The sequence below is a fragment of the Myotis nattereri genome, assembly GCF_964212035.1.
Source record: "Myotis nattereri genome assembly, chromosome: 1".
In the NCBI taxonomy this organism is placed as follows: Eukaryota; Metazoa; Chordata; class Mammalia; order Chiroptera; family Vespertilionidae; genus Myotis; species Myotis nattereri.
Window position 1 is genome coordinate 51,051,613 of NC_138075.1, and position 14,103 is coordinate 51,065,715.

At 40.3% G+C, this 14,103-nt stretch overlaps 1 protein-coding gene across 1 annotated transcript in view; it reads left to right on the plus strand.

Moving 5' to 3' along the window:
- The window catches only part of ICE2 (interactor of little elongation complex ELL subunit 2), a 62,558-nt gene extending 49,518 nt beyond the window's left edge, over positions 1-13,040 (plus strand). The window contains exons 15-16 of the mRNA XM_081094769.1: positions 6,462-6,720; positions 11,217-13,040. Coding sequence (XP_080950895.1) covers positions 6,462-6,720; positions 11,217-11,339 — 382 coding nt within the window. The 3' untranslated portion in view covers positions 11,340-13,040. The remainder of the gene's footprint in view (positions 1-6,461; positions 6,721-11,216) is intronic.
- The last annotated feature ends 1,063 nt before the right edge of the window (positions 13,041-14,103 follow it).

Consider the following 14,103-nt stretch of genomic DNA (forward strand, 5'->3'; position numbering starts at 1 on the left):
GTCTTTCTCTGATTGGCTTATTTGCTTAGCATTATACTCCCCAGGTCTATGCTGTCACACAGGGTAAGAGTTCCTTCTTTTTTACGGCCACATACCATAAACCCTTGATTTGGTGGACTTCAGATTTAACAGACAAAATTTCCAGTCCATATGTCATGTGAAAATTAACACCCTAATGATATTAAAATGCTTTTAATAAGATTTGCTTATAATTAAATTAAAAGGTTTTTTGTTATTGTTACCAATTCACTGTTATTTTTAATAAATTTTTGCATATAGGCCATATATTGGGGAAAACACTGTATTAATTTCACCGATGTAAATACATATTACATATTGACAGTTATCTGCAATAACAATGTTCAGCAAATGATTAGCATGTGATCAATTAGCACGGGAGGTAATTGATTCTGTTGTGGCATTGCGTGACTTTCGGCAGCAATTGAATGCCTGCCAGCAGATGTTCCCATGTGCTCTATGCCATGCCCCAGCTGTTTGCATTTGCTTTGTCACTAGAGGTGACTGGTGAATGCACACATTTACTAGACCTATTCAATATAAATTTAAAATTACAGTAATACATATAGAAAACTTTTCAGTGAAACTAAACTTTTCATACATGTTTGATTTTAATTACACAAACATGTCTACACTAGACGCCTGGTACACGAAATTCATGCACAGGAGGGAGGGGTCCCCTCAGCCAGCCTGCACCCTCTCCAATCCGGGACCCCTCGGGGGACATCCCTCTCACAATCCTGGACTGCTGGCTCCTAATCGCTCACCTGCCTGCCTGCCTGCCTGGTTGGCCCTAACTACCCACCCCTGCCAGCCTGGTCACCCCCAACTGTCCCCCCCACTGGCCTAGTCTCCCCTCACTGCCTCCCTCCCCCACCAGCCAAGTTGCCCCCAACTGCCCCCCCACACCAGCCTGGTCGCCCCTCATGGCCACCCACCAGCCTGGTCGCCCTACACAGCCTGCTGTTCAGTCATTTGGTCGTCCTCACTAATCCCCCAGCAGGACTGAGGGGACTGGGCACCGCCATCTTGTGGCTGTGGGTGCTGCCATCTTTGAGGGCAGGGCAGTCAGTTAGCATATCCCCCTCCTTATTGGCTGTGGGCACCACCATCTTTGCGATGGCATGAGGGTCAATTAGCATATTCCCTCTTAACTAGATAGGATAAGTAAAAACAGGTAAACTAATTTGTCAAATTTTTAACATATGTATTTGGAAAATTTACTTTATTCTATAAGAGACCAGCTTTAACAGACACCCCCTCACCTGAATTAGTTCCTTGTAGCAAGGTTTAACTACATTCCATGGTGTAAATGTACCACAGATGAGTGGATAACTCATCTACTGATGGGCACTTGGAATCTTAGTTATTGTAAATAATGCTGCTCTAAACATAGGGGTGCATATTTTCTTTCTGATTGGTATATTGGGACTCAGGATAAATTTCCAGAAGTCGGATCACTGGATCAAAGGGCAGTTCCATTTTTAATTTTTTGAGGAAACACCACACTGTTTGCCACAGTGTCTGCATTCCCACTGGCAGTGTACTAGGGTTCTTTTTTCTCCACATCCTTGCCAGCTCTGTTATTTGTTGATTTATTGATGGTAGCATTCTGACAGGTGTCTGGTGATATCTCATTATAGTTTTTATTTTCATCTCTCTAATTATTAGTGACCTTGAGAATTTTTTCATATGTCTCTTGGCCATCTGTTTGTCCTCTTTGGAGAAGTGTCTATTCACTTTGCTCATTTTTAAATTGAATTGTTAGCCTTCCTGGTGTTGAGTTGTATGAGTTCTTTATATATTTTGGAAAATAACCCCTTATCAGATATGTCATTTGCAAATATGTTCTCCCATATAGTGGGTTCCATTTTCATTTTGTTGGATGGTTTCTTTTGTTGTACAGAGCTTTTAGTTTGATGTTGTCTCATTTGTTTATTTTTTCCTTTGTTTCTCTTGCCCTAAGAGATGTATTTGCAAAAATACTGCTATGTGAGATGTCTGAGGTTTTACTGCCTATGTTTTCTTCTAGGATTTTTATGGCTTCATGGTTTACATTTAAGCCTTTTATCTATTTTGAGTTTATTCTTATGTATAGTGTAAGTTGGTGGTCTAGTTTCTTTTTGTTTTCTGTTGCGTTTTTTTTGCATGTACCTGTCCAATTTTCTCAAAAGACTATCTTTACTCCATTATATGCTCTTGCCTCCTTTGTCAAATATTAGTTGACCATAATATTGTGTGTTGATTTCTGGGGTCTCTGCTTTATTCCATTGTTCTATATGCATGTTCTTGTGTCAGTACCAGGCTGTTTTGATTACAATGGCTTTGTTTGTATAGTTTGATATCTGGTATTATGATCCCTCCAACTTTGTTGTTCTTTCTCAAGATTGCTGAGGCTATTCGAGGTTTTTTTGATTCCATATAAATTTTTGGAATATTTGTTCTAGATCTTTGAAATATGCCATTGGTATTTTAATAGGAATTGCATTGTGTCTGTCTATTGCTTTGGGTAGTATGGACATATTAAAATGTTCATAACATTAAAGATGTTATTCTTTCAATCCATGAACACAGTATATGCTTCCACTTGTTTGTATCTTTCTCTGTTTCTTTTTTCAATGTCCTATAGTTTTCAGGGCACATGTGGAAGGCACCCAATAGATGTCCCTCTCCTCTGCCCTCCCCTCCCCTCCCCTCCCCTCCCCTCCCCTCCCCTCCCCTCTCCTCTCCCCCCCTCACTCCCCTCCCCTCCCCTCCCCTCTCCTCTCCCCCCCTCCCCCCTCCCCCCTCCCCCTTTCCCCCTCTCTCCTCTCTCCCTCCCTCCCTCCCACTCTATCTAAAATCAATTGAAAAAATATACTCAGGTGAGGATTAACAAAACAAAAATGCCATCAATTTCTGGGTGTTAATTTTGTATCCTGCTACTTTCTTGAATTCACTTATTAAATCTAGTAGTTTTTTGGTTGAGTCTTTAGAGTTTTCTATGAAATTTTATTATCACTATCTTAGTTTGTGTATTAGGTCTACTGCAAATGTAAAAAAAATTACCACAAAATTGGTGTTGTAGAACAACACGAAGTTATTATCTTGCAGTTCTATAAGTCAGAAGTCTAACAGGTCTCCTGGGCTAAAATCAAGGCATTGCAGGGCAGCTTTTTTTCTGTAAGGCTCTGGTGTGTTCTGTTTCCTTGATGTTTGTGTATTCTAGAGGCCACCTGCTTCCTTGGCTCATGCCCCTCTTCCTCCATCTTCAAAATTTCAAAGGCAAATTGAGTCCTCCTCACATCGCATCACTCTGACCTCTTCCACAGTCGCATCTCTCTCTGAGTGTCTTCTGCCTCCCTTTTCTACATATAAAGACTCTTATGATTATAATGGGCGCACTAAGGTAAACTCCCAGGAAAATCTTACTGTTTTAAAATCGGCTGATTAGGAACCTGAATTTCATCTTGATTCTCCTTTGCCATGTAGTGTAACATATTCACAGATTCTAGGGTTTAGGACATAGGCATTTTGGGGAGGCCATTTTATTCATCGTGTATATTGTACTTTTGTGGCACTTTTAAGATACTCTTCTTTGGAGCACCTGTCTCATTTTTATAAATTCTTTCTGTAAACCAAAGCCACCCTTATTTTTAGTGAAGTTAGTTAAGCTATGATTTTCATTGATGAAATGTCAATCTTTAAAATATTATTTATTCCTATTACCAAATCAACTATTATTCATTTCTTTATATGGAAATATGAAAGTGATGGTTTGGTAAAGAAATGCTCCAGAGAGTAAGAATATTCTGTGCCATCTTGGTCTATTACTTTTCTGTTTAAAAATTTAATGAAAACGTAACTTATCAGGTTTGTAGGCAGATCCGTAACACTAAAGTATGATTAATTCTTATTTTTAATGACATATTATGGGGGAAAACTGATGTTCTCCTTAGCACTTTTGAGCTGAAAGAGTGTAAAATCCTAAGAAAGCACAGTATATTAATCATATTCTTTTAGCTCTTTATGTTGATACACTGAATTCCCTAAAGCTTTCTAAGGAAAAATATACATTTGATGTTTGACAGATCTGATTACTGTGACAATGGAGATTATGACTAAGGGTATGGACTGTGGAGTTCAACTGTCTGATTTTTATCCAAGGCTTATACTCAGAACTTTGGGCATATTGCTTACCATCTCTAATTCCCATTTATCTCTAGTACTAGAGACCCGGTGCAAGAAATTCGTGCATGTGTAGGGTCCCTAGTACTAGAGGCCCGGTACATGAAATTTGTGCATGGGTAGGGTCCTTACGCCTGGCCAGCCATCAGGGCCGATCAGGGCCTTCCAGCTGCCAGCCCAGGCCTCCCTTCCCAGGCTGCCAGCCGGGGCCTTCCTTCGTTCCATGCCTCCCCGTGGTGGTCAGCGCACATCATAGCAAGTGATTGAACTCCCAGGGGGACAATTTGCATATAAGTCTTTTATATATAGACTAGAGGCCCGGTGCACAAAAATTTGTGCATTGGCAGAGGGGGGTGTCCCTCAACCCCACTTGTGCCCTCTCACAGTCTGGGACCCCTCCTGGGATAATGACCTGCTGGCTTAGGCCCGCTTCCAGGTGGCAGAGGGCAGGCCCAATCCCTAGGTGCCTGCCCTGCAGCCCCTGGTCCGGCTCAGAGCAGGGCCGATTGGGGAGTTGGGGCACCGCCCCCTGTCATGCACAGAGCAGGGCGGATTGGGAGGTTGGGGCACTGCCCCCGTCACACTCAAGGCAGGGCCGATGGGGAGGTTGTGGTGCCACCCCCTGTCACGCACAGAGCAGGGCAGATCAGGGGGTTGGGGCACCTTCCCCTATCACACACAGAGCTGGCCGATCAGGGGGTTCGGGTGCTGCCCCCTGTCACACACAGAGCAGGGCGGATCGGGAGGTTGTGGCACCACCTCCTGTCACACACAAAGCCGGCCGATCAGGGGGTTGGGGCACTGCCCCCTGTCAGGAACAGAGCAGGGCCGATGGGGGAGTGTTGGGGTGCAGCCCCCTGTCACACTCAGGGCAGGGCCGATTAGGGGGTTGAGGTGCCGCCCCCTGTCACCTACAGAGCAGGGCTGATCAGGGGTTTAGGGAGCTCCCCCCTGTCACACACAGAGCAGGGTCGATCAGGGGGTTGGGGCGCCGCCGCTGTCACCCACAGAGCAAGGCTGATAAGGGGTTGGGGTACTGCCCCCTGTCACCCACAGAGCAGGGCCTATCTGGGGGTTGCAGCACCGCCCCCATGACACTGCTCCAGGGGCCAGGAGGCCTCTCCGCTCAGCTGATCCCGGGGTCCTGAGGCCTCGCGGCTCCGCTGATCCCGGGCTGGGAGGCCTCTCCACTCAGCTGATCCCGGGCCGGGAGGCCTCTCCATTCCGCTGATCCCGGGCTGGACGCCTCTCAGCTCCGCTGATCCCGGGGCCCTGAGGCCTCACGGCTCCGCTGATCCCGGGGTGGTGAGGCCTCGCTGCTCGCTCTGCAGCTTCGGGGCTGTTTGGCTTCGCTCCACCACTTGGAGCCTGCAAATGCAAATTAACCGCCATCATTTAGCTTCTATAATTGAAACATTGTATCTTTTGGAGCTGTTGCTTCAGGAGCTTAGAGCTGCCTCCTGTTCGCTTCAGCTGCCTCGCTGCCGGCCGCCATCTTGGTTGGCAGTTAATTTGCATATCGCCCTGATTAGCCAATGGGAAGCGTGTCGGAGATATGGTTAATTACCATGTTTGTCTATTATTAGATAGGATAGATAGATAGATAGATAGATAGATAGATAGGGTTAATAATATTATGCCTTGAAGGTTTGTTGTGGAGGATTTAGTAATAAAATGGATATAAGCAGTACAAGAGTTAACTCATGATAAACATTCAATATATATCAACTGTTATTGTTACTCTTATTTTTGTAGCACCTCATATTGTATTGTGATTGTTCTGTTGACTGTTTCTGCTACTTTCTTTTAAACTGCTAAGTGTGGTGAATGTGTCACATTCATTTTTGTATCTCTCTTCACCTATTACTAAATACAAAGTAGGTGCAATGTTGGTTGAATGGATTAAAATGTTCTGTATAAGGATTATAAAAATGTACATTCATGAAATGTCTTTCTGTATAAATGTGTTGTCCATGGATTAGAGAATTAGGCAGACTATTTGTTTCCCATTAAATTATTGAAAACTTACAAAGTGGCTGATAAGACAGTAAAATGAAAATAATTATATATCTTGAACTTTGGAATAAGAATTAAAATTAGTTACCTAAAAGATGTGAAAATAGTTTAAAAGACTTCTTAAATCTTATTTGGTCATAAAAGTATTTTTAGAGGTGATATCCTATTCCCATATTGTTTTTTATTTTACTCATAGACCATGATTAAGAAAATGCTATTAAAATTGACACACTGAGTTGAGTTTTATTCTGTGGATTTAGCTTGCAGGAGGGTTCCTACTTGTTGTCCCATGCAGCAGAAGATTCTTCTCTCCTGATCTACAAGACCTCCGATGGAAAAGTTACTAGGACAGCATACAATTTGCATAAAACACATTGCAGCCTTCCTGCTGTACCTTCCAGTCTCTCAGTTCCCTGGGTTCCATTAGACCCCAATCTGTTGTTACCATATCATATACATCATGGAAGAATACCTTGTACTTTTCCACCTAAGTCACTGGGTCCCACAACACAACAAAAGGTAAGATCTCTTTTTAAAATAAATGTTCCATTGTGTTGTTTATTATTAATCTATTTCACCAAGTATATAGTGTTTCACCCTGATATCCACATTTGCCATATTAATCATAATACCATTGTAAAAATTTCATCCATAGGAAGGATAGATAAAGTTGTATGCCCTACTGAGTTCAGTTGTTATGTCAGGAAACTTTCTCTTTTTTTGTAAGCTTTATAAATCAACTAAAGGAAATTCTACTAGCTTGCCCTGGTGGGGGATGGGGAGAAGGCATGAGTAAGGTATCCACATAGTTAAATCCTTGTGTTCCTATGAAAAGCAAAGTTATGTTTTTGGTAGTTTTTGTTTATGATACTGCTTTACTTCATTAAATATTTGAGACAATTTACAGAAGAATACATACAATAAAATTATGATGCAATTAAAAATTGATATGCAGGATATAAAAACATATTAAGTGTTAGTAATTAGGGAATGCAATGTGCCTTATTAAAAGTACAATAAAACACTCCCTGCCATGTGAGGATGCAACAAGAAGACAGCCGTCTACAAACCAGGACACAAGTTCTCACCAGAACAGAATTTGCCAGTACCTTGATCTTGTACTTTTCTGCCTCCAGAACTGTGAGAAATAAATGTTTGTTTTCTAAGCCTCTCCCAACGACCCCCCCCCCAAAAAAAGTACAATGAAATGTTAAAGACTTTGTGTTTTGCTAAGTATTGTATAACTCAGTATTTATTGAATTATAATTAATGTTACTCTCTTTATAGAATCCTTCCCAGAAATACCAGTTGAATGATTTTTCTCTATCTGAAACATCTGTAAAGCCATGACTAGAAATACTCTTTACCACGTCACTCACTCTTTATATCACGAAAGAAATTTCAATTTGAGTTTAGTTTTAGTAAAAGTTTTGTCCCCTACAAATATGAATATGAATGTTCAGTAAGCAAAAACCCAGTGTATTTTCCTTCTGTGTTGCCAAAAATCTTTGAGTCAAAATCATTGTCTGAGTTCTGTAATCTCTTTAACATGTGTGTCCCAGAACATATATCACTTGTCTATCCTGTGGATGTTTTCCATTCTTGTATTTTCTTTCTTTGTGAGTAAATATACTCAAGTTCTTTGAAAAATAGCTGAAATTTTTTTCCATAAGTTAGTGAATGGGTGTTTATATGTTTTTCAGTTTCTTAATGTTACTGTTTGAGAAGATCTTTTTAGAAATGAGGACTCCTTACACATTCTTAGCTAACTTTGTTCAAGAAGATCTATAAATGTTAATTAGTTGCTACTAGTGAAAGATTAGAGAAAGTTAGTTGTTAGCATTTTAAGTCATTTCATCTAAAATTTTGGTTGGCTATTTCTAGTTTACATGTAATATAAGTAGTGATTTTTATAACCTCCTAAAGCACAATTTTCTTAACTAAACAATAGTAATTGAAAACTATTTTTGAAGGATTTATATTATTTCTAGAATAATGATTTCCTTTTGCTTTAGAAAGTCTGATGTTAGTTTCTCAATAATTCTCTGTGTAGTGGCTTATTCCTTTTAATATCTTGACACAATTCAGTATGTCCAGGATTTGGCCACATAAATGCCAAGTTAAACAATTCAACTATATATATACTACTGAACACTTTGTTCATTTGTATTTTTTTAGGATGGTTCATGCAGCCTGGTTGAGTGTCAGCCTATGAACCAGGAAGTCGGTTCGATAACCAGTCAGGGCATATGCCTGGGTTGTGGGCTCGATCCCTAGTGTGGGGCATGCAGGAGTCAGCCAATCAATGATCTCTCTCATCATTGATGGTTTTATCTCTCTCTCCCTTCTTCTCTGAAATCAATACAATTTTTTTTTAAAAAAAAAAAAAAGCTGCTTCATGCATTCAGTCCAAGGACAAATACTTAATGAGGTTATCCAAGGCCCAGTTGTATAGCTCAGCATTAGGTACACTCGAAATTAGGTAACTAATGCTTGGTTTGATTTTTTTCTCTAAGCCCATGGAAAGTTTTTGGTGACCTCTGACATACCTCCCTAATCTAGCCCTACATTGAGTGGGAGTTACCCCACTTTCCTCCCTACTTCCTGCTAGTTAGGCCATAGAAATTGGACGTTCTAATCTAACCAAGGTAGGCACAGATGGGGATACTAGCCTTAATAGCAATAGGAAAAGACCAAAGCTTCAGGGAACTTGGGGAAATAAGACACTATATGAAACAGAAATCATCTATTTCATGGTGTAAAAACTCATATAACAAATGTTTCTGCCTCTAATGTGATCCCCTAGTCTCTAGTCTACTTGAATTGAGATCTCATCTTCATGTAGTGCCTTAGGCACTAAAACCCTAAGAGTACCCCAGTAGAGCCTCCCTCTGCACAGAGCAAAGCTTAATAGGAGGATCCCATTTGCTTTTTGTGCTATTCCTGACTTCTGCTTCCAGTCCTTTTGCAATGGGTCTGTGCCTAGCTCTTTTCTTCTTCAGCAATCTCTGTAATAAACATTCATTACACACACACACACACACACACACACACACACACAGTCTTACAATGGAAATTTCAGAATGCTTGCTTTCCTCAGTGATATTGTAGATAACAGTGTGGTCAGTATACTTTTATAGTAAACTAGAGGCCTGGCATATGAAATTCGTGTGCGGGTACAATCCTTAGGCCTGGCCTGTGATCAGGGCCATCTTCTCCAGCTGCCTGCAGCCAGCCCACCCCCCACCCCACCACCACCACCCCCAACTCCTCCCCTCCCCCCACCCCCGTGTCCCCTGCCACCACCCACCCCCGGTTCCCCGTTCATCATCGGCGATTGGAGCCTGCCGGTCAGGGAAAGGGACCAAAAGATGGTCAGTGCGCCTCATAGTGACCAGTCGAGCGATCGGTCTGGTCATTCCGCTATTAGGATCAATTTGTATATTATCCTTTTATTATATAGAATAGAGGCCTGGTGCATAGGTGGGGGCCAGCCAGCCTGCCCTGATGGGGACCCCGGATTGGGCTGGGGTCCCCCTGGGGGGTGGGGCTGGCTGGGGCAAGGGGCCACAGGTGGTTTGCCAGCCTACCACTCCCCCGATCAGGGTAGGGGTCCCACTGGGGAGTAGGGCAGCTGGGGCGAGGGGCCACTGTCATTCTGGTCTCTAGTCGTTCTGCCGTTTTGGTCGCTGGGCTTTTATTATATAGGATACTAGCTTCAGTGGGGAGTAGTCTAGATAATCTAAAAGCCATAGCACTTTTCTAATCAGTATGTTACAGTAGTTCATCAGATTCAGACAGACTAGCAGACTCAGATCCCAACTCAAGTTTGTCCTTTCTAGTCATCTAATTGTAAACCAAAAAATGCCCCTAAAGGGACAAGATATTAGGTGAGAGAAGCTGGGGTCTGCTTCATTCTTAGTGAGCGAGTAACCCTTTGGAACAATGCTAGTAATATGTCTGTTGGATTAGGAATAAGAGTGTTGGGAGTTCCAGTATCACCCATTACTCCAAGGTCTACACTTCACTGGACAAGATGTGAAGGCTACAAGGTGGCTAGGGAAAATAGAGGCAGAGCCTGGCCAGTGTGGCTCAGTCATTGAGCATCATCCCAGGAACCCAGAGGTCCCCGGTTTGATTCCTGGTCAGGGCATATGTCCTGCAGGACACATGGCCTGCAGAAGGAATCCAGTCAATGATATTTCTCTCTCATTGATGTTCCTCTCTCTCTGAAAATCAATAAAATCATATTTTTAAAAAGAAAAATAGAAGCAGATATGGACAGGTTCTGGGGGAAAGGTCTCAGGTTATGCAGGTTTGGTCCTCTGTGAGGCATGGCTCTCCATTAACTATTTTAAAACTTTATGCTCTCTCAGTGGCCAAGGAGATGGCAGCATTTCTAGATCTCATCTTCAGAATGACTATAATTAGCAAGGGATTGTGTCTTAAGACTATATCTCTCTCTTCCCTAGACAATGAATTATAGCTAGAAAGTGAGGATGAGCAGCAACTTGCACCGAAGAGTAGACATTAAGGCAGAACTAGCACCCCAAAAAGTTTCTTCCCCCACTTCCCTTCTTTCTCTTTTTCCGTCCTCTGTGGTCTCCTTCCATTTTGGAATTTCTCCCCCTTTGCCAGCTCTAACCTTCTTGTATTTCCTTTCCCTCCCTTCATAGTTTTCATTTCTCTCGCCTGCCCTTCAGCTTTGTTATGGCAGACATGTTGCTAAAAAGGCCTGTAATTCCCTCATTTTCTAATTTAACCTTTCAACCTCTTCCAAATTTAACATGGAAAGTGGTTTCCCCTCCACTTCTCTTCATCTACCCTGATCTTGAAAATTTAGCCCTTTCAAACTTTGTGAGATTAAAGCTTATTCAGAAGCAGCCAGGTGGTTAGGGATTAAAAAATATACAAGGACCACTCACAAAGAAAGTAATACATGTGCTAATAATGACTGTATATAAATGTGTTGTAAACAGGTTAAACCATTTTCTGTTCTTTGCTTCATCTCTTAGATTAGTGGAACAAGAATGCCTACACACAGCCGCAGGAATCCAGTTTCCACGGAAACCAAAAGCCTGCCTGCTCAGCAAGTTGAAAATGAAGGAGTGGCTCCAAATAAAAGAAAAATAACATAAGGACTCTACCGTGGGAAATGAAGAAGAAACAGTTATAGCAGTTCAATTCAGAAAAGTTTGAGGGGACACATGCCTAAAAGATCAGTAGACAAGATGAACTTTTTTCCTGTAGTGTCCTTGAGAGTTCTTAGAGTGCCTTGAAAAAATGTGTTGGCTGTGTGGGAATGTTTTAACTAAAATGGAATGCTATACTCTTAACTCTTGATGTTTGAGGAGAACCTAGATATGTTTTAACATTATCATGGCAGAGAAATATATAGCAAAGAAAATTATTTTTGTAATAAACCTTTTTCAAAAATTATAAATAGGAAAATAATTTGCTTTTTTTTCAAGAGCAACACTTATTGTGTGTTATATTAATTGAGCTATATCACCAGCCTGCTGAGAGTGGCTCAAATGGTTAAGTCTTGCCACTGTCAGAGATAATTTGGAGCAACATGAAACCTTGTTTCTGACCAATTGTGACAGTTTTTATATATGATTTTTAAATGATGATTGTTGCAGGTTAATAAAGTTAATACCTTTAAAAGCTTAGCAAAATTCCATTGCAGAAGCCAAATTTTAAAATAATAAGCTTCCTGCCTTTGAAAAGTTAACAATTTTAGTTGGGCAACCATCACTTTGTTAAAACAGCTTTTATTATGTTACAGGTTTGATGACCAATACCTCTATCTCTTGGCACAAATCCCAGCTGAGTGTTGAAATACACTGAAAACAGAGATGAGCATGTTTTCCAGAAACATCTCATTATTTCAGCTGATAAGGCTAATGTGTGGTAAAACATAAGCTATTTTTCCCTTATCTATACTGATTAATTTAAATTTTCTATAACCATATCAGTGAATTTGGGAAAGTACATGATCAGCTGATATTAATGTAGCTAATTTAGTCTTAAGAAGGGGTGGACTTATTTAATTTTTATATTCTTGTGCTTTAATGTCCACTAAAGTTTTCAGAGATACATGCAACATTTGTAAAGCAGGTTTTGTAATCTACGGCAATATGAGCTTTGTTTTTGTAATTTTTATGTGTTTTATATTAATATTAGAAATTTACAATATAAGAAATCTAGAAATTTCTAGACTCCTAGAAATGTTCCCAACTGTGATAAGAATTCAGCATTTTCATCTTCGATTACCAAGTTTTGTTTTGTTTAGACTTTTGGTCAGTTATAAAGTATTTTTATTTAATGAGTAATTATTAGTAAAATTGTTTTATGTATTTTAACATATGATTTCCTCATCCTCCCACTTCCTTTTTAAAACATTGAGCCCCTTATACTCTGGTTTCTCTTCAGATCGCATAAATCTTTCGCCTTTTAAAACATTGAGCCTCTTTTTTAATGGATTTGGTTTTTTGTTTTGTTTTGTTTTTAGCTTTGTCACAGACTCCCATGTCCCAGAAATACTTTAGTTGTGAATCATTTGGCATTTAACCTAGGGAAAGTCAGGGATTCCCTTGGAATTTGCTCTTTTAAAAGAACCAGACGATTTCTTCAGACTTCTAAATACCAGAAAGTCTTGGCTTTTCATTTTCTTTTTTTAATACTACTTTTTACTTAGTAAAATGATTGATCTTGCAAGTGATTATTTTGAAATTATCTTAGCCATACATTTAAGTAACTGTGATAATGTATGTAAAGCTAGTCTTAGTTTTCCACTTGTGCTTAAGTAAGCCTTTTATAAAACATATTTGATCATGTCTTGTGTTCTTGTTCATGATTCTTAGTGCTGAGAATGTGTAAGTAACAAAATGACATTGATAGTATAAGCAAAGATTTTTTTTTTCTCTAAGAACAAAACACTCAGTGTTAGCAAGGGTGTGATGAACCTAGCCCATTTATATGTCCACGGTGAAGGTATAATTTATACATACCTCTTGGAAAATATTTTATTCAGTAAAACTTGATCTAAAGTAGGTCCCACTCTTTCATAGCGTATATGTATACATATATCACAATATTTATTTGTTTATTTGACTTAATTGTCTTTTTTCTTCAATAATAGACTCCATGCTCTGCCAGGACGGGCATATTTGTTTTGTTCACCATTATATAACCACACCTAACATAAGTGTCTGTCTTGTAGTTATTTAGTAAATATAGGTTGGCTGTATGAATAAATGAATATGTAGATGTCAGGGATAGATTCTTTTCCCCAGAAGCTCACATTCCAATGAAGGACATGATACTGATCTATGTAAGTAAGTGCTCTGGTAAAGTTATATGAGAAAGTCATCTAACCTAGACCTGGTAATTAAGGCAGATTTTCTGAGATAAAGACTTGAGCTGAGTCTTTTAAAAATGAGTGAGAGTTAGGTCCTAGCTGGGTAGCTCAGTTGGTTAGAGCATCGTCCCAATATGCCAAGGTTGTGGGTTCGATCCCCAGTCAGGATACATACAAGAATCAATCAATGAATGCATGAATAAGTGGAACAACAAATCAGTGTTTCTCCTTTCTCTCTCTCAAAATCAAGAGTAGGAGTTATAAGGGAAGTATGAAAGAAAGCCGAATATGCAAAGGTGAAAGATAAACAGATTATAGGCTGTGGACATAGGAGATGAGAATAAAAGATACAGGACAGGGACAAACCTGCCATCCTGTGACATTTAAAATTTGTCCTGTGCAATGTGAGAGCAAGTAGTGAATTTTAATAAAAGTAAATAACAGTCCCTGACCAGTGTGGCTCAATTGGTTGGTCATTGTCCTCTGAACCAAAAGGCTGCTGGTTTAATCCCCAGTCAGGGCACATGCCCTGCCTGGGT